At 36.2% G+C, this 21,485-nt stretch overlaps 1 protein-coding gene across 1 annotated transcript in view; it reads left to right on the forward strand.

The window, feature by feature from the left end:
• The window catches only part of ULK4 (unc-51 like kinase 4), a 247,806-nt gene that overhangs the window by 165,748 nt on the left and 60,573 nt on the right, over positions 1-21,485 (forward strand). Inside the window, 2 exon segments of the mRNA XM_009321252.1 lie at positions 15,613-15,779; positions 19,325-19,423. Of these exon segments, the coding sequence (XP_009319527.1) occupies positions 15,613-15,779; positions 19,325-19,423 (266 nt within the window).

Here is a 21,485-nt window from a genome sequence, read left to right on the forward strand (position 1 = left end):
TAAAGGATGGAGATTCTCCTTGGCTCTCTTCTTGTTATTAATATATTTGTAAAAACATTTTTTGTTGTCTCTAACAACAACGGCCAGGTTGCGTTCTAGCTGGGCTTTTGCCTTTCTCATTTCCTCTCTGCATGACCTAACGAGATCCCTGTACTCTTCTTGAGTTGCCTGCCCCTTCTTCCACAAGTGGTAAACTAGTACATGGTACTTCAAGCAGTTTGTGTAAAAACTGAAGTTCCTAAGGAAGGACCTTTAGTGGAAATGTAGAATGTCAGCTACAGCAGTTGTTATATCCACTATCATATTAAGAAAGCATGGTAGGTGCTTAACGCAGGGACAATTATTAAAAAAGAAGAGATCTGCAATAAACTTTGTGGTCAGATCATCATAACTCATTTGCACCTCATGAAAGAAAGATCAACCTTCATGGGTGAGGTATCCTTATTCATCTTGTAGTCCACTGCTTTGACTTTCAGTCAAATGTCAAGAGATTAATTAGATTTCAAATGTCTTTGTGTGTCGTATTGTTGAAGTCTGTTAAATATTGCATATCCAAAAAGTGGCACTCATGAGACCAACATCCAACTTTAACCTTTTTCTTAACACACACAAAAAAAAAGTATCAGTCTTTTACATACACAGATCTTTAACATAATGATAGGTAAACGACAATGAATTCCGAGTTCTCTAGATAGACCCCAAAGGTTTCTAACTTACCTAAATCTTTGGAGGATATTCTTCTACTTTTCACTTCCTCACAGATAATCGTATTTCAGCTTCAATCTCCAAAAGTTATTTGATTATGCTGCCCACAGCACACTTTTTAAGAACAGCTTCTAGCTTCCTAGCCAGCTCTCTCTCACCTGCTGAATCGTCAGTGTTCATGAAATTAGGCAGTAGACCACACCAACCTGGCAACTCAGATCTTCCTCCCTGCCACACCCACCTATGCAGCAGTAGCCTGAACTACTGTACAACACTGCGAAGACGTTGGTGTGACATTGCATGCGACTTTGATTTTAGGAATATAAGTGAGTTGTTAGAGTAGCTGGCTTCAAAGTTGTAGGATTTTCTTCCAAGATGGGAGAAACTAACTCTAAGACAGTGATCAAGAAGAGGACCATGGATTAGTCATACAGGAGAAGTCTACTTGCAAGGGAAAGGCAGTAGTTATAAAATCCTATAAAATACATTACTTAAACTAATATGCCCTTAAAAAAAACCCCAACCCAAAAACCACAGACTTAGTCTGTGAAGAAATCAGACACACATTCAGACTGCTTCTGAAGCCATTTGTTCATTCCTTAGTAGCCCCTATTTATTCCTAGGAGGCAGGAGTTTTCTGCAAAACTCTTACAGGATACAATATAGGAATATTTGTTCAGTGACTGAAGATAGAAAATGTGTTGTTTCATGGCAGTACTTTATACCTGCTTATTGTACATCACCCTAAGCAAATATAAAGCTTAGTTCATATGCGCCGTATTGTGATTCTGGATGGAAAGTTTGGCAGGGAGAATAAGTTAGGGAAATCAATATGAGTAAGAACCTAAAACAAATTTTTCTGTGTTTAATCAATGTTTAGAAACAAAATGCTCTCAGTTAAATAAATGTAAAATAAGAAATTATTTTAAAATACAGAAAATAAATGCAGACAGACTTGTATCATCCTGTCTGAGTAGTTGCGTGTGTTGCTTCTGTATCATTTGGAGGTGACAGGGAAAGTCCCTCAGTTAGGAGGTGTACACCTTACAACCTCTGCCATGTGAGATGTAAGCCTTTCACAGCTCCCTGCCAGTACTGTAGTAGTTAGTTCAGCTCTTGAGCACAGAAATGTCTCTATGAACATCTAAAGATAGTAGTTGTGTGTTACTATGTTCATTTGAGTTACAGCATATATGAGAAGTCAGTGATGGTTGAGCCTGAAGAAGTCTCTTCTATGATGTTATGAAGTTCAGAATGTTTTTAACAGTATTAAGACATGTTTTTCTGACCCAAAATGCCAGTCACTCAAGTGGAAGTGTATAGTATCACATGGGTAAACTTACAAGTCTGGTATCATAAAAGATAAGTGGGAATCATGTCAAAATAGCATGGTAGTAGTGAAGTCTTTGAGGAAAAAATAACCTGTGTCATCCTGTGATATTCAACAATACAGCCATCTGAAAAGGATGAAAATAGAAACGGTAATTGCTGTGAGAAGCAGTTATGCCATTCAAGTAGAACCAAGCCTGTTGTTGTTGAGAGCTGTACCCATAAGGTGCAAAATGTCACAGCACGCTTGCTAAGACTTCAAAGGATAAAATAAATTAATGAAGGCTCAACAGGTTGTTATATCTTGTCTCGCTAGTGCTGTACTGTAAAAGAGGACTGGCCTTTTCTGTGGCTGGGGTAGGCTTCCTGATACTATCCCTGTGGCCAGTCAAGCAGATCATCTTGCAGCATAGCTGCCTGATCAAACTACTTAAGATATCTCATTTATAACACCTAATTGATGGAAAAGGAAGGAGTAATAACAAAAAATGTTCTAAATCTTGTCATTCCATGATATTCTAGTCTGAGAGGCCCTATGCAGAAATCTGATGATATAACTGATCAGCTTAGTTTAATGGTGAGAAGTTAGTTCAATAAATATAGCAATTTCAAACCTTAGACTGTCTTTATATTTCTAATATGCCAACTATAACAGACATTTTTTATGCCTATCCAATTCCTAGACAAAACTAAGACTTAAGGTTTTGGCTGAGCAATTACACTGACTGTTGATGTTTGGAAGCAGAAAACTCATTTGAAAAATGAAATTTTTATGTTAAAATGTAAGGCATTGATTTTGTATCTGAGGATGTGGATATCTGAAGGTTTCCTGATGACAAACTCAGGACTGGGAAAAAGGAGGAAATCTGCAAAGCCTCATGCTCCTTTTCACCCGCTTATCCATAAAAATGGTAGTTTTTCCTCCCCTCTAGAGATTGTTGTCTTTGCATTCATTCTAGGCACTGCTCTTCCTGCAGTCTAATTTAAGCATTGTCATTAGACATTATGCTAGTACTCCTCTGAAATGCAACCCAAATCATGTATTAGGAGTAGTGGATTTGTTCAGTTTAAGAGAAAATTAATAACTAGGTAGAAGTGTAGCTATCATACTAGCTACAAGTTAACTTTTGATGACACAAACTATTTAAGTTGTTACAGATAATAAATTAAAATTAATTACGATGATGTCCCTGTGTAGCTTGTCAGATGTAATTAGTAAGCTAAAAGATGATATTAAGGGATGGAATTAAAATGTAACTATATATTTGAAAAGAGACCCAGTTTAAATACAGTTACTATGCCATAGGTTGTAGAGCTGTCATATATTTTCTATTCTAGCTGTTAGAACAGTCTCGGTACAAAAGCAATGTATCACTGCCTATTTGAGGTAAGTGTAAAGTTGCAAAGGTACAAAGTACTATACACAAAATTAAACTACATCAATCATTACTCTGTCATAGAGGTAATGGTCGTCTTCAGATATACTTATTTTGAAAGAAGTTCATTTTGTCAATTGCTAAAAACAAGCACCAGTTTTGGCAGGACCAGATCTATGTAGTGGACAGATAAATGAAATCTGAGGTTTTTCACTGGTTTAAAGAATGGTTTGGGTTTTTTGTTTTGTTTTAGATGTCATGGCTCCCAGCCAGCCAGATATTTTCCTCTTCTAAGTTATTTTCAGGAAAATTGTGGACTGAACAAATGTGTTCATCTCACAAAATAATCTGTTTAAACTGTCTGTGGACAAATAAACTTTAAAATAATTTTCTCTTTGAAGCAGAAAAGTTATTATAACATAATGGAGAAACTGAAGTTAATTACATTTTTAAACCCTTTTTAAAGTCCCAATTTGTACAAAAATACAAAGTAGTAGTCTATATTACTTAAAACTTTTCCTGTGTTGTTTGTGTTTTTCCACCTAAATATTTTTTTATTTTTCAAATTTTACCTAAAATACAACAATTATGTGTAGCCTTTATAGTCTGATGTTTTCTTCTGCTATTCAGAATCTAATCTTACAATATAGTTTAGCTTATTTTTTGCAAACACTCTAAGTTATATTTTTATGTGCATTTCGTATTTAAGAATTCATTTCTATAGGTAAATTTCTTGTGAAGTCTAAAGCCATAGATCCATGTCTACACATGGATTTTCCAGCACCTTAAGGCAGTATATATTCAGGTGAGTGTTTGTGTTCTCATTAAAGTTATTTGGGCAAGTTACCACTCCTTAACTAGTAGGTTTTTCCTACAGCATTTGGTCAATGCCTTGTAGATTTGCGTACCCATGAGTATTTACATTTTATAGCAGTGTATCTGCACATAGTCAGTTTTTGCAAGTCAGCTGTTGGGGGAACCTGATTGGTGCGCAGTTGAAACCTCCAGCTGAGGGACAGTGGTTATTTATGCTGCTCTGACAAAAATGTAGATGCTCACCTGATGATATCATTTGATTTTTTAAAAAATACATTTCATAAATATGGTACAAACTTGTCTATCCACCCTTTCTAAAAAAATATTACTTTGTTTCTTTTTAGCTCAAGCTTTTTCTAGTTGGACCAAGATTATATTTATGTAAGAAGGGTTTATGAAGACAAGTGTGTCAGCAATGACCTGTGCTCAAGCACATGTGGTGGATTTCAGATCTGAGTTTTAAGCAAATCAATGTGACTATTCTTTTAAAGAGGTCCTAACTTCATAAACATTGGGGGGTTTTTGTTTCATAAATAGGATTTAAAGGTTTCCATAGATGTCTCCACATTGTTAGAAGATACTGCATCAGCTAGCTGTTCCTTCTTTTTGGTTGGGGAAAAAGATATGTGCTTCCCTTTGAATTTTTAGGATGAATAGGGGAAGAAATAGGATATCTTTATAAAGTTTAAAGCTCTTTTCTGTCTTTTAGGAGATTGTAAAAACTGGGAAGATTTTTTTTCCCCCATTACCACCCACCTTTTGAAAAGATAAGGAAAAAAAGGGTGGAAACTTCTTGTTCACCTGCATCCATTTAGTTTCAACTTGTCTTATCTTTCCTGAGGGCCATTCTTTCTTCGCTTATCATATTGCAGGTTGCTTACTCAAAAACCCTCTCACCCCTATTCCTGTGAGACTTGGCAAAAATCCGGTAAAGTGTTGTTAATGGATTTATTCACACTTTTAAAAGATCGTATTTCCTAGCTAACATACCCAGATTGTGACATACAGCCTTTTTAGCCAATGATACAGCCATGAAATATGACTTCTTTCCCTGGATGATAACAAAACTGCTGCTACTATATGTATTATATAAAGATTGAAAAAACAGTAAAACTATCCATGATGGCTCAACAGTCTTTCCAATACACACTTTTGCTGAATAAACTAGCTGTGTCCTTTTCAAACACAGGCGGATATTGTATATTTTGATCCCACCACCCAACCCAGAATGACGTGAAGTGTGGGTTTATGCCATTATTTATCTTACAAGAAAAACATGCTAGAACTGTTACTTACTATGCATTTTCTTCAGAAATTATATTGAATGTTGTTAGGTTCAGAGAGCATGTGGTTCAAACAGCAACACAAGAAGACTAATTTAGCAGCAGTATTTTGTCTATACTGTGAAGAAAAGTAAGCAAAGTAAGGAAAAGGCAGATACAACACCCAAAGGAACAGATTATCAAGGCAGGTTTAGGGGTTTTAACAGAAGATATGGAAAGAACAGCATTGCTTACAAGATTTTGCCTGCCCAGGCTATGGGTCAGGCAGTCACTCAGACTAAGTCTGTGCATTACGGGATCAGCCTGAATACAGAGATACTCAGTCTGGACTGAGTGCAAGAACTGACTGGAGGCTCTGCCTAGCCCCCTGCTAGTTACTTGGGAGAAGAGACCGACACCCACCTCGCGACAACCTCCTTTCAGGTAGTTGTAGAGAGTGATGAGGTCTCCCCTGAGCCTCCTTTTCTCCAGGCTAAACAACCCCAGTTCCCTCAGCTGATCCTCATAAGACTTGTTCTCCAGACCCCTCACCAGCCTCATTGCCCTTCTCTGGACACGCTCCAGCACCTCGACGTCCTTCTTGTAGTGAGGGGCCCAAAACTGCACACAGTATTCGAGGTGCGGCCTCACCAGTGCCACTTAGCTCAGTGCAGTTGTTTGAAGCCAAGATAGTTGGGGTCAGGTAGCTGTGCTGACAGAAGATGAAGGCTCTGTTGGTCTAGGTTGTACTAATGATGAGTATTAGGTAAGGCACTTTTGGTACAGCCTGAGGTGACAGCATGACCAGTGTGATGGGTTCCAGCTCAAAGATCCTGGTGGTAAGGCTGAAAATCATGGAAATCATATCGAAGTAGAACAAGCATCCATGCAAACAAAACAAGATATATGCTTAAGCCACTTAAGGATAATAACATCTGAAGTGAAAAGTCTGGTTAGATTTTAGAGATTTAATCAGATGTGGCATTATTGGTGTAGCCAGATGGTAGCAAATTAGAAAGAGAGTCTGCTGGTCCAAGTTATCCTAACACTTATTCGCAAAACAGTTGACCTACCAGAGTAGGTTTAAGGCTACAGAATTTAACCTGGTCATAGCTGCAAAACCAGATTTACTATCATGTAACATCCTGACCTCTGTTTAAGCCCTTTGATCATGTAAGTGTAAATACACCAAGGCCACCTTGGACAGTTGCAATTACTAGTTGTCAGCTTTCTTTTCTGTTGTAAACTTAATTGATGAATAATGCGGGATGTTACAGGAAACTGTGGTATAGATTCAGTTTTGTTGTAATAACCAGCAGCAAATTCCACTTAGTGGATACTCTAGCCTTTGCTTTGTGCTTTGGTCTAGTTGTAACAATTGCAAAAGACTGTCACTTGAAAATCCAAGTATTTGTACTCTGTAAGTTTTCCTCCTATGGAAGACTGATGTAAATAGACCAAGGGAAGTAGTAACAAATATTTAATATCTTTTCTTACAGAGCATGACTTTTCAGTAGGGAACTGTATAGAGTTTTTACTCTACCCTTTGCTGAATATATGTGGGAACAGTAGTCAACTTTGTTTTATTTCTGCAATTTAAAACTGAAAACTTCTGACAATTTTCTGAAGCTGAGGTTCATTGGTCCTTATCACCCTCAGTCCAGGGACTCCTGAAGGCCTAGATAGAGCAATTAGTGCTGGTAACGTCATTCAAAGCTGTTGAATGCTGTCAATTTGCGACAACAGTTTAGGGCTGTATCTGCATTCTGAGGCTGTTCATATCTGGTCTGTACAGGTTTTGTAAAAAAGGCAACTCTCAAAGTTTGAATGTGGTCTCTCAAGGATTTTGGTAGAAGGGAAAGTTGATGCCAAAGCAGAAGCACGTTAAGATATTTGAAGTAGATAAACAAGGTTTAATCTTGTGTGACAGGAAGTCTATTATTAAAATAACAATCTCTTTAGAAGAATTTCTAGTTCTAAATTAAGCCCAGGATATAAATTCCCCCTGTATTTTATCACATGGTAATTGTTGCAGGCTTAATCTTTCTGAGCAGTAAGTCAAAAGTCTTTATTGAATCTTTACTGACTCTGAATCTTGCTGAATGCAAAGAATCCCTAATCTAACAAAAATGACAGATTTTAATCTAGTGAAGAATGTTTCATCTAGTTTTTGCCACTAATTTGAGGACTTCATGCAGCCTTAGTTTTTCTAAAAAAGATACGCTATGTATTCATTCACAACATGCAAGCAGAAGTTCTCCCATGTAGCTGTGAAGCAACAACTGCTAATATCTCAGGCTAGTTTTAAAGGTTTTAAAGACTATTGCCTCACAAAGAGTAAAGTGTCCTTTTAGATATTCTTGTTCCTCATGCAGATCATTAAAACCTGCTGTTTGGAAAATCTCCTAAGCATCATCTAACTTCTGTCTGACAAAACCAAGAGATTTTATTTTAGTTGACACCTTGTAAGGGATGAAATAGGGTGTATCAGGATCTGACTTGAAGTATAGCATGCTGTAGAATTACTATGCTTTATAAAATGGACTGCCATCTTTAATGTATCTCTGACATATGGGGAAAAATATCTAGCTGAAAAGCTACTATAAAGTTTACTTAATAGCAATAATAGTCAATCCAGACAATGTGATTTTATCTTATTACAGTCTTGGTTTATTTAATTCTTTTTTTGTGATGGAAGGTTGTGCTTGCAAGTACTGCACAATTGACATATTGAAAGACTGTATCAACAAAAATGCTTAAATCCATATGAAAAGAATTCAAGTTAGGTGTTTAATATATGCACAATTGGGGACAGAAATATTTGAAATGTGTACACCGTGAAGTCACTGTATTATCTCCACCTCCATCCCCCGCCAGGTCTTCCAGCTAGAAGGATCATTTGAGTGTGTGAATCTGCTTCAAGCAAAATCAGATGGGTTAATGCAGGCTGCCTGTTTGAACAGTTTAAAGCAGCCTAGCACAGCTTGTCAGGGGAGACTAGGGAGTACTCGCATCCTCTCTCTGTCTCACCCGCGCACACTCACACACAGTTGTAGGGGTAATAACCTCCAACAACTGATCACTAGCAAACACCTGGGAAGAACTACTGTTTGTCACCAACAAAGCTGTTTACAAAATGAATGTCTGTCAGGCAGCCTTAGCATTGTACTCTACTGTATTGTCAGTTACCTCTTGGGATGATAGCACTTGATTTTACATGCATCAAGGGCCTTATGCTCCCCGATTAACAAAAAAGCAGCCTGTTTGTGATGTACATAACATATGCATTAGTGACAGAACTGGCAGCAAATCTTATGACTCTGCTGGGTACTAAATTTCATCTCTGGAGAGCAAAAGTTTAATTTGAATAAATAATTTAAAAAGAAATGTTTCTTTTGTGTCCAGTCCCACAAGCCGCCTGATAATGAGCATTTAAAGTTTGTGTGTACATCTTCAGTGGATCCTACCTTTCTGTTAAGTTTTTCACTTATCCTTTTGTAGTAAATGTCCAATTATTCTCAACTGCTTACAGAACGTAAGAAGCAGATAGCATTTCTAGAGATTGTGGTGCCAACAGCATGGTATCCAAACAAATCAAACCTGAGTGCTGAAATGAGACACTATTAATGTCTTATCAACACTGTGAACAGATACCCTGAACATCATTACAGTCTATAGTTATGTAGTATTCACTCCTACAAATTTTGGATTTTTTTTTTCTGATAGAACTAGAAAGCATTTGGATGTTCTTATAATTATTTTTGGAAGAAAGCTACCTTCTGATCCTTCATTCCATCCCTGTTGAACAAGTTTGTGTTAATGTTCAATGCGTTATACTCCTAGGAATGAGGGCTATCTCAGTAAATCTTGTCTAGAACAAAATCCCCTGCCTTTAAAAGTGGGATGCTATGTACCCACGTGTGCTGTGAACTTAGTTTCAAACAGCTTGGATATCTTTTCTGAATTAATTATAGTATGATTGAGTCAATCTGACACAAAAACTTGAATTCAGTTGAAATTTTGTCACAGAAACCTTAATGAGATTCTAAGATGGGAAACTCCTTTTTTCTTTTTTCTTTTTTTTTTTTTGTCATTTGCAAAAGCAGAAGCAAATGAGGAACTCCCAAAGGATCAGCGATTATACTTTCAGAAATACTCCTCTTCTGTGTATGTCATTCTAACCACATCTTTTCATACAGAACAACCACAGTCTTGCCTAGTTGGTGTAATTTGTTATATTTTACTATTTTTGTATTGACCTGTCAATCATATTCAATAGTATGTGATTTTATTATTCCTAAATTGTTCAAGTTGCATTTTTACTATCTTTTATTACACTCAGATACTTTTTCTTAATGAGAGAATCCACTTGGTTTTCTATCTTTTAGTTGGCTGTTCTATACACCTATTGGTCTTAATCACCTACATGTTTGTTCCATAGATTAAATTTTAGAAGAAAGTAAATTTCTGTGTTGGCAGGATTCTCTTTGGCTGAGAAAAGTTTGACATGGTTCCCTGGGAGTCATCAGTTCTGTGCTCTTTCCTCACAAGTGAAAGATGCCACCTATAAACTGCCTTCTAACAATAACCTTTAAACGTTGCTACTCCTGAAAAAGTGAAGCAGAGCTATGTCATGCTTTGACTGCTGCAAAGCAGACACAAATCTTGCCACTGAGAATATCAGGTCTGTATTCCTCTCAGGCATCCATGCTCAAGGTAACAGAGTACTTCCTAGTCTACTTTCAACCTAGTTGTAGTAAAGGTGATAACTGGCTTTTCTTCCCTGGTTGTCATAATCCTTTACCACATCCATTTTTCTGCGTGAGGGCAGGACCGCCTGCGCTGGCGCCATCAGTCAGTGCCCCCCACCTGCCATGCGTGTAGGAAAAGCTGAGCCACAGACTCTTCCCACAAAGGGAAGCTCTGAAGAGCCTTGACCCACTGCAGTGTGACAAAATTCAAATGAGATTTTTGTTCTTCAAACCTAGTGATTCTTTATTCAGTCACAAAACCTTCAGTCACTGTCCCAGTACTAGGAATAGACTATCTAATATGTGCAAAATTTTCTTCTTTAGATGCTATTCATTTTTAAGATCAGAACAGAAAATAATTTTCAGGGCAGCAGTCAGGCAATTGATATGTTCAACAGCCCTATCGTTTTCTTTCCACTGGATCTGACGTTCATAACTCACCAAATCTTGAAATCGGTGGTGACCTAATTTTCTGTCCTAGTTTATTCTTCCCTCAAGAATATTATAATACTAACACAAATAGTTCCTAAAAGATAAACAAAAACAAATAATAAACAAAAATAACAATAAAAGCAATGAGCCTCTTTTAAAAATGCCATTACCCTAAAGGTACCATTTGCTTTATGTTGCCTATTTTCAGTTGTTCAAAAGAGGAAACGTTGAGTAGTAGGGCTGTGATGCAAAGAATGCAAATTAAATCCCAGGTTTATGTAGGTAAATAAGGTTTTATGAAGAATCTTTATGACACAATGTGTGCTCAGGTACTGATAAGCTAATTCCTGTGCAAAAGAATCTGTCAGACTACAGTCCTGTGTTTCTCCGTAGCAATATTTTTGAGTTTTATCATTAACATTAAAAAGATTATGAAATATGTTTTCTAGTTAGCCTGGCAGTATCATTTCTAGTTCCCAATGTGTTATTATTTTGAGTCATTTAAAAAAAAAAAATCAAAAAACCCAAGCAGGTCCACTCTGTAAGTAAAAGAAGGAAGAAAAGTCTAGTGAATATATATTCGGTAATATCCCTGGGGAGTCGGTTGTGTAGGTGTGATACAAATGGGAAAAACAGCTCTCCAGAGAGCAACATGTAGAAAGGAACAAAGAGAAACCTTTTTGCCGGGCTGAGGGTTTTGCTGCTGGCTGCTTGGCTGCGTGGTGGCATTGTTCGGAGGAAGTGCACCTGCTCTAACATTTTCTTCAGCTGGAAGCAGACAGGTTTGTTGAATGCTCTAATTGCTGGTAGGCATGAAAGGATTGCCTAGAAGATTGCTTCCTAGGCTGTCCTTTGATGTTTTGTATGATTCAGAAGTGAAGATTTCTTTTCCTTTATCCATCTTGCTAATAGGTGAGAATAAAATATCTCCTCTCAGCTTTCATTCCAGAAGGTATCATGGCACATTCTGTCCGATTAGCTGTATCATGGGCCAAAAGACTCCTTTTATCTTTTGAAAAGATTTGTAAAACACAAACATAGTCATCACAGTCCACATTCATAAAGCGCTATCAGCGACATGTTCAGTTCATTGCAGGGGTCTCTGGGCAGGAGAAATACTCTGCTGTGAACACTAGGTTTGTCAAATGCTATAAAAGTGTGGCTAGGAATTTTGGATGCAGTCCTTTTAATACATATCATGAATCTTGGACTGCAATTAGAACAGGTTGGTTGTTTGTTTAATTCCAGTTATGTTAATTTATAAGCACCATAATTCTAATACAAAATCCAAGTTTTGCCTTATTTTTCTGCAAAATTTGAATAGCAGAGAGCTGCACTGAGGCTTGATGTTTTGAAGAACGTCCTTTTACAAATAAATATAAGGCATGACTAGTGCACCATGAAGTATTGTAGTAAATCTAAACTGTAACTATAGCTGTAAATGATATGATGTCATATATTTTAATTGTTTGCTGAAATTTGCAAATTAGTAGAGTAACAAAAAAATCTATAATAAGTTAATTAATAAGTTTTTACTTAACTCTTTTAATAAGAAATGCCCAGCTGAAAGAATTTATAATGCATTACATTAACTCATGTAAACTGTCACTAACACTTTTCTCTTGACAAAGTGGACTGTTACCAACATACTTGGAGGTACCAGAATACTTAAAAATATGTAGCTTTTCTTAGTAGAACAATCTTCCTTGATTTAATCAAGTTTAGCGCTCCGCTATGACACAGAATTCAGATTCAGATCCACCACTTCCAAAGTTCAGGACTGCATGGGGTGTACCTTGGTGTACCTTTTGAATCAGAGCCTATTTTACTTTCTAATGAACAGCTGAGAATTACTGCGTAAGAAACTTATGTCTGTTAAATATGTCTCAGAAATATATTGTCTGTTTTTAAAGATAAATATTGGTTTAGGCATTATTGGAAATTAAGAAGCATGTGGTTCTTGAATCACTTGTAAAATCTGGCAGAAAATCTTCAATGTATCTTCTGAAACTTAGACATCCATATGCAATTTTTATATTATGATTTACTGAATTATGAATACAGTTTCCTTTTTTTAGAATTGCATCCTCTTTTTCAGACTATCTGTTGTGGGATTCAGTTTTTGGAATGCTGAGACATATTGTCCTTGAACTTTATAGCTACATTTTGAGCAAATTGGTTACAGTGCCAATGGCCAAGGCTGTTAAATTTCTATTGAATTTTGTCATGGTCACTGTAAATTGTACCAGCTTACCAACTTTCTCTTCCAAGGGCAAAGAATGTGTATTTTGTCTTGTGGTGTAAGCAAGGAGTATATTTACATGTCTACAATTGTGGCCTCCAATTTTCATTTTGTTGTGTCACAATAAGGTATTTTAAAGAGCATGTCTGGAACTTTATTTACTTGGCAAGAAGTCAGTCTGGTTTTTTTTTTTATCTGTGGAACCAAGTGTTTATCAGGTTTCTGTATGAATCGTGCAGTGTGTTAGGGAACATTTTGCACCAGTGTTTTATTTTAGATGTCTTTGTAATAAAGTTTTGATGTATTAAATTTTCCAAAGGTATTTTAAGTCCAGGAAAAAATTTTTTTCCAAAAATTTCCAAATTTAACATGCATATCTTTGTACATATAACTCTGTGTGAGCATGTATCTACCTATATACAATCCACTAATTATGATGTTTTCGTTAACTAAGTAAATGAATATTCTGGTGTATTTCAGGTGTTCGGAGGCAAGGTTGCTAATACACATACCCTCAGAATGTAAATACTTCAAGAGAATGAAATCTAGGTGATTATATTAGTCATGTCTTGATGGGTGAAGAGAAGGTTGAGCATTCGGTTCACCTCCCCATTCACCGAACACCAGGAGTGAGGCAGTTGTGAGACTCAGGCTGGTACAGTCAAGGGAATAAACAAGTCGTTCTCTTCAAATTTGAAAGGGAAAGGATTGCAGATCAGAGTTGTGGATCCTGTTGTTTCGTTCACTACTAGTCATTCCCTACTTAGTGCTATAAATGCAGAGAGGACTACTGCCTAAAAAATTCTTGATGATGACCCATATAATGCCTTCAGTTGAAAGTGGCCTTCTCAGCGTTAATCTCCAAGTCACTGTCTTAAGGGTTATATGTAACCCATCTAGAAATAATAGGGGTGACTCATTCATTTTGATGTGGCTGTGGGTTTTGTAGTCATATACAGGGAAAAACAGAGTGTACTTAGATATACCCCTGCAGGCAATTTTGCAGACCTCGCTTTGATAGGGACCAACTCTTACTGTACCGTTTTCTTAGGTTTATTCTAATTTAGCCTGGTGAAAAAAGGCATTGAATAACCACAAGTTTTGTATCGGGCAGACATACAATTATGTCTGGGTTTTTTCTTCTTGGTGGGTATTGGTGACATCACTTAAATATGTCTCTGCATGCTATCTCATTTTTGTATGAAATGTTCAGAACTGCAGCAGAAACTGTGCTTTAAAAAAGGAGGAGGAAATTAAATGTGTGAGATTAGACTGGTATAATTTTGAGAGTTTGGTTTATGCAGACAAAAACCCAGGAAATTCAAAGCTTAGCCTGAGCTGTAGTCCATCAGTCAAACTTTTGTGGAAGAATAATGCTGGTAGTCATAGAAAACAGAAAAAGATGTGAGATATAAGAAGAGTGCAAGTCTTAATAATCCTGACCCATAACTGTATTCTAAATGACTGGTTTTGTATTTAATTTCCTGAGGAAAGTATGAAGGATGATGAATAGGGGAGGAAAACATTTCTTGGAAGTTTAGTTAATTGATGGGGTGGGTTTCAAAGCAAAAATGGTTCAACACCTCACAGATTTGACTACTCTCAAAAGCTGAATGGTGTAATTACATATTGAATTCTACAATGTCTCACTTTAATCTTGTACTGATGTTTGTGAAAACATATACAATTACTTTTTAAAGGAGAACTTATAAAAGGAATCTTCTTACTTCAGTAAAATCAGTGAAATACTTGTCATTTTTGACAGTCATGGGGACTAGAAGCTAATATACTAATATACTACAATGTTACTACATATGTACACCCAAGTCACAGTATGACTAATTGCCAGTTTAAAAGATGATAGTTTACAAACATAATTATGTTCTTGGTGAGGAAGAAAGTATCTTTCATTCCTTATGAAATTCTGAAAGAAAAAGATTAAGATCAAATATAATGAACTCGGTCACTTTGTATTTGAAAGTAAGAAAGATTCTGAATTGAATTGGTGTTGCCTTGAAATGGATTATATTTTTTCTGATATGTGAATTGATTGGTGGGTTAAGCAAGCTACAGGAGCTGATGCTATTAAATTCTAAAGCAGCTGAAAAAAAAGCTTCAAGACAAGAAGGTATTTTCAGGAAACTTTTTACTACCACCAGTCAAACAAATCTTAATAGCATTTATGGTATAGTATTCAGTATTTCATTTATAATGCTCTTCTGAATATATTTTATGTTAAGCATAACACTGTTCAATTCTACAATTAAAGCATACGAGGAAGGTTGTAATTGGCAGACCAGTTAAGAAAGAAAACTTTAGGCTCCAACCTTGATGTGTCATTTTGTAACAGCCTGGAGAAATTGCTTAATTCTTGTGACCAGGAGTGTTGTGAAGGAGACTTGTGTACCAGCATGCTACAGAAAAGTTTAGGATTCAAAGTATGTTTTTATTTAATGAATGTTACATAATTTTCCATGTAGTTAGCAAATTTGATTGTATCAGTTTAGCTCTCTTTATGAGCTGCTCCAAACAGAAGAGGAGGTAATTATAATATTGGAGAAAAAGGGGAAATCTAATAAATATTCATAATGTATGTGAAATTTGGTTTTATGCTAATATATTAGTTTTAACTGGGCTACCTTCCACATTGTTCTTTTCCTGATAGTCTATTCTTCTTTTTGGTCTCACTTTCAATGTAGGACTGGCTCATCACATCTGTAATCTCCTAATAGAAACTGTGGCTCTGTACTTGGAGGCAGATGATAAAAGCAGCGTCAAGACAGCAAATGCACTGCTTCTGTCCTTGCTCGACATTTTGCACTGCATGCTGACGTATACAGCAAACATTGTGCGCCAGACTTTACAGGTATGGAATTTATTTCCTGGGGTCATCACCATCTTAAACAATTTTTTAGATAACTTCCTGTTATCCTAATAATGAAATTCCTACTATTCTGATTTTATTGAATTTTTAGTTTGGTGGAAAGAGAAGAGCATGTATTTTCAACTGCATATCACTGTTTCATGTACTTACTTGGCTAGACTATCCATACTAGCCTCACTATATGCTGGAAACACAAGATCCTAGCTGACACTCTTGTTTCTGTACTCCATAAATAGCTTAATTAAATATTTGCTCAATGATAGTTCAAAGCATTTTTCTTCCGTTCATTTTAAAAGAAAAAGATTACTCCATAAAAAATAGTATCTTTTTTATTATAAATCACACACGATTACTGTGCTTGAAAAGCATATGTAAACTCTGCATGTGCGCTGACAAAAGTATTTCCTCCCTTATGCTGATCAATTTGTCTTCCAAGTTTCTGTTTGAACCACTGCAAATCATGGCATTGGTAGGACTTCCTCCTCCAGTGAAGACTTCTTCCTCCTTAAAAATGGAGCACAAAAAAGATACTATGCAAAGAAATTGCACATAACGCTCTTAAAAACAAAACAGGAAAAAGCATTCATCTTTTTTTAGACATGATGTTAAGCTAGCAATATTTGCTTTGTTTTTAAATGATCTGCCAAATTTCTAAGTTAGTCAGGTGGAAGTAACTTCTGTATTTAGTCTACAAACAACACTTACTCTTCGTGTTAGGTTTTTGGTGTTCTTGGGATTATCTGCTGAAAAACAGAGAAGCCTGTTAGGTCCAATATATCTGGAGGACAGAGATTCAAAAGATTGCAGCCAGGTTGTATTGAATTTCAGGACATGGCTGCTTTATTCTGAAAAAGTCCTCTTCTGTGGGGTTTTTTTGTTTGTTTTTTTTGGTTGGTTGTTTGTTTTAAGAAGGTTTAATGTATGAAGTGGGTGTTGAAAATTGAGCCTTTGTTTTTTTCTACACAGATTTACATAATCAGTTGTGTTATCAACCAGATATTTCACTGAGAGGTGTTGGTTTGGGTTTTTTTTCATTTTTGGAAGAAACCTGATTTAGAATTGATGGTACAATACCTTGTCTTTTTCAAGTCTTCTAATAGCAGGTTCTGTAATGCATTTCAAATTTTGTAGGCTAATTGCTGATTGTCATATTGTTGGCAGCACTCCATGTAATCACAGAGAGCTAAATTCTGTACTCCATGCAACAGTGGTGAGGCCAGTTATACTGGAGGACACGTATGAGGAGAGAGGATCTTACACATGGCTTGGTAATATTAGTGGAACTGATGATTTTTATTTAGATAAAAAATTAAATCTATACATTCAAAGCCAAATTCTGTTCTGGCTTTTCATTAATACATCTGTTGATTGATGCACTAAAACTCCAGCTCCAGTTTTGTCCATTTCTAGTCAAAGTAATCTGCTTTGCTCTGGAAGGCTAATGGGTAAAAAGAGGCAGCTGGAAAATTGAGTTTTGAAGCATAGCTCTGCCCTTTACCCCTATAGAAGTAATTTTACAGTGGTGTTACTTGCTTTGGCATACTTGTCTTGACAATACTCATCACAGGGCCCCTGTGGGTTCTACAGCTGCCTCAGTACACATGCCCTATTGAATGATAGCCATTAGTTGGTGACTGCTATTTACTGTGCATCTACATAATATTCCACTATCCATGTGGCATTAAATGCATCACTGTAGTGATAACAAATATTCTTGGATTGTTTTTACAGGTGTCTTCTGAATAAGATACCTTCTAAAACAACTTGAACTAGAGAATCAAATTTTCTCAGATTATCCATTTTTGAGGCTTAAGTTGACTTTTACAGATGGTACTACCTCCACTTGAATCCTTTTTATTTAAGTTTTTTATATGTAAAGTGATAACTTTATCCAGCTGCATAGGCAAAGCATGACACCACTTTTCATTTGCATTTCAGTACTTTATGCTGAATGGTGCTGATAACTGTATCCAGCTTCATTCAAGAGTTCACTCTCTGTGGTCCAAGTACTTGTGTTTTAATGGAAATGGTACAAAAGTTCAGATTAATTTGCATCTCTCTTTTGGAGCAGTTTCATTATATCATGTTCCACAGCTGATCCACAGTAGCTGAAAGTAATTTGCAATCTCGATTTGAGAAGTAGACTCTAGTTAGTGACTTAATGTAGGTTTAAGCATGGTATAGTGTGGATCCTTTATATATATGTAAAGTATAATTCCTTTAGTGATATTGTTCATTCTCTTTCCAAAGACACTAAATGTATAACAGTTAAAGAAAGTAGTCAAACATCCCTGATGGAGAATGTCTTTCTTCTCATCCAAGCACTAACCAGAAAAAGCTGTTGTAAATTTTGCTCAAGTGAAGGTGGCTTACTTCCCTTTCTTGATCAATATAAACACTCCATTTTTTTTGTCTTCTCTGTACTATGTCTTTTTGCCCTTCTTGGACTTCAGCATTCCAGGTCATTGTGGTGAGCCTCAGTGAGGAACATACCAATGTGTCTTATTACCTGGAGAAACAGCTCTTCAGACCTCTTTTATTTCAAAATTCTTTCCAGAAAAAAGGCATTACCCTTTCAACTCATCAGTATCAACAGCAGAGCTTCAGCAGTAGTCTCTTTGTCTCAGGGGACTTGCTCCTGTGTTCACTTAACCAAATGAAAAATCCTCAAGTGTTACACTTGGATGATGGTTTTAGGATTGAGCTTTAAAGGAAACACAATACAAAATGATTTTTAAATATGTTCTTTAGACAAAATGTTTACACTTTCCTCTAGCAGCTAGACTGTATAGGGTCATGGTCCAAAACTGCTGCAAGATAATGAAGTTAAAATCTTGCAAGCAGACCTTTCTGGTGTCCTGGGGCAGGGATGGGTCATAAATAGCACTGCCTGGGATGGCAGTGTGTTTTGATGAGGGGGGATGACAATGGTCAGAATTAGAAGTAGTAACAGATCATATCACTGACTTTGGTCACTTAAGGATTTTATTTTTCCTATTTAAAAAATAAATTCTTATATTATGAATATTTCAGGATACAAAGTGAGTCAGATGGGCAAAATTGGACATTATTGCTGAGAATCCTAACTTTTCAGTCACCTTGATTTTCTTGTTTTGAGTTGAACTTAAAATTGTTCCTGATAAAGGGAAAAAAAATAGTTGAACTTTAATGTTAAAATAGGCACGTCATGTTGAAAGAGAAAACAAATACATAAAACATTTATGGCTTTAGAGGTATCTTTTGCCTACACAGTTTATAGCATTTTGCTGAAGAAACGTCATGTAGGTCAGTATATTCAGCCTGTGCAGAGTGGGCATGACAGCAGGAGTCCCTTTTGCTTTGTGCTTATTGTTACAGACACAGGGAGCGTAACTGCTCATTGGGAGCCCAGGAATACTTAACTAGAAAAGAGCGTACAAGTCTCCTTCAAACTTCCATTCAAACTTCGACCACCTAATGGACCTAATTTGCTTCTCATAACAGAACAGTCACCAAGGCTGCTTTTCATTTTTTCTCATCTTATTAAGGCACAGAAATCTGGCACAGGAGGGGACACGCAGGCTGCTGAAGACCTTCTGCTTATCAATAAACCCCTGACGGACCTAATTAGCCTGCTTATTCAACTGGTGAGAATTTGCTTGTTTGTAAGCCTTTTGGAATGTTGCTGAAGTTGGAATTATTCAACTGAATTCAACATCTTAGAACTCTGTGTGCTGGTTTTTCATTGTTTATAAGCTCCCACCTAGTACAAAGGAAGGACTAACAGTTTTTAAGAAATTATAGGTCATAGTGACTTGCAGGTTACAAGTGACATCAGACTAAGTCTGTCCCAAGCGTAGAAGTGGGACAAGGGACAGGCTGCAGATTCTCAGTTGGGATACATACATATAGCCAAATTTTAGCCCTTTAGATCTAGCGATCACTGCATAGGGAAAGGACGGTATTCAAAATTTGAAGCAAGTACTGCTACCATTAGAAAAGTCAGTATACTTAAAATTACTTTGCAGTGAGTGATGACTTTTAATATTATTTTCTTATTTTTGAGCCTTCTGAGTTTTTCTCAAGGGTTTAGTTTTATTTTAACACGATCCTGAGGGATTTACAAGTAGGAGTGGTCCCTGGTGATCTGTAAACATCTTTGAAGTCTGTCTGTTTAAAGTCAGTCTTTTCCAGGGTTTACTAGATGTCACAGTGTGCAATATAGCACTCTTCACAGAGTGCTATATTGTGGCCCTGACACATCCCATCAGCTCAACCTCCATCATACTGTGCCAGAGATTTGTCTTGGCTCTGTGTGTAATAGCTTGTAGTAGAGGAATGCTTCTTGAGCCGGACAGGGTTTTTAGAGGCTGCCTCAGCCTTTTATTCAACATAAAGCCATTAAAATGATATGTGAGAATTTCTCTGTGGTGTATCACACTGTCCGTTCCAGGTTATTTCACTTAGAGGCATTTCAGATTCAGTTCTCTTCCAGCCTCAAATTTTTATTCTGTTTTCATTTAAATATAGGTTTTCAGATGTATTATGATATGAATACCTGTGACTTTTATTATCTTTAGCACTGTCTGTCATCTTCTATTTTGGGGAAGAGTGTGATTCCTTTTCTATTAATTTTTGGCATTATACTTGTTGCTAAGTTCTCCTTTGATGGATTTATTTTAACCAGCTATTGACAAAAGCTTTTTGGAAATGTTCACTGAATGACCTAAGACAAAGTAACTGAATTTCAACTATATAATATTTCATCTTTATAAATTCTTTTAATTTATTTTCTGTTAATTTCTTTTAAATCACTATATATGATAAATAGTAAGACATGAAGAGATGCAAATGTTCCTTTAAAGTGAAACTAGTCATAAATTTAAATTCCATTAACTCTCTAAAGAACAGAAAATTAGAGGCCAAGCTGTACTCAGCCTATACCACCTGGAAGTCTTTTATAAGTTTTTAATTAAAGGATAGGATAATTGTATAGTTAGCATGTACTGATTAGATTCTGATTTGCCCTTGTATTTCAGAAGCATGGCTGCAAATTACCACTAGGTTTTGCTTTGTTCTGTATTTCTACAGATTCTGGTATGTTCAAAATGCTTATTTAAAATCTGCTGATTTTAACATACAGGTAAAGAGTAAAGACCATTGGTGCTGCTGCTTTTTTTTGTTTGTTTTTGGTTTTGAATTTGTTAAAGATTTTGTAAAAAGTGAGGGATTTTCTGTTGTGTGTATGTGGTGTTCTTGACATACATGTGCTTGATTGGATATACGAAAGTTATTTCAGCTAAGTTTGTTACATTTTATGTCCTTTACCCATTGCTGTATTAAACATTTTCTGTTAAGTTTGGAAGAGTTTGATCAATGGAATAATAATTTTAACACTTTGGATCCACTTGTTTAAAATGTTTTATGCTCTAATCTCTTTAAATAGGACGAGATTCTTTGTGAAGTTTAGTGGGTCTCTCAAGATGTATACGCTCCCTACCCCTCAAAAAGACTCAGGCCTACCTAAGCTTAAGTTCTGTGGAGCTGCCAACAGTAGTTCTCCATATTCATTGAGCTGTCTGGCTACAAAAGCCTTTATTACTGTTTTGAAGCATTTATTTCTTTGTGAACTTTATTTTCTGGAGATAATGGAGGTCTTAAATTCTGAACTAACCATCACTTTAGGATATTGAGTTAAAATTATTTCTC

Source organism: Pygoscelis adeliae, unplaced genomic scaffold, assembly GCF_000699105.1.
Source record: "Pygoscelis adeliae isolate BGI_AS28 unplaced genomic scaffold, ASM69910v1 Scaffold280, whole genome shotgun sequence".
In the NCBI taxonomy this organism is placed as follows: Eukaryota; Metazoa; Chordata; class Aves; order Sphenisciformes; family Spheniscidae; genus Pygoscelis; species Pygoscelis adeliae.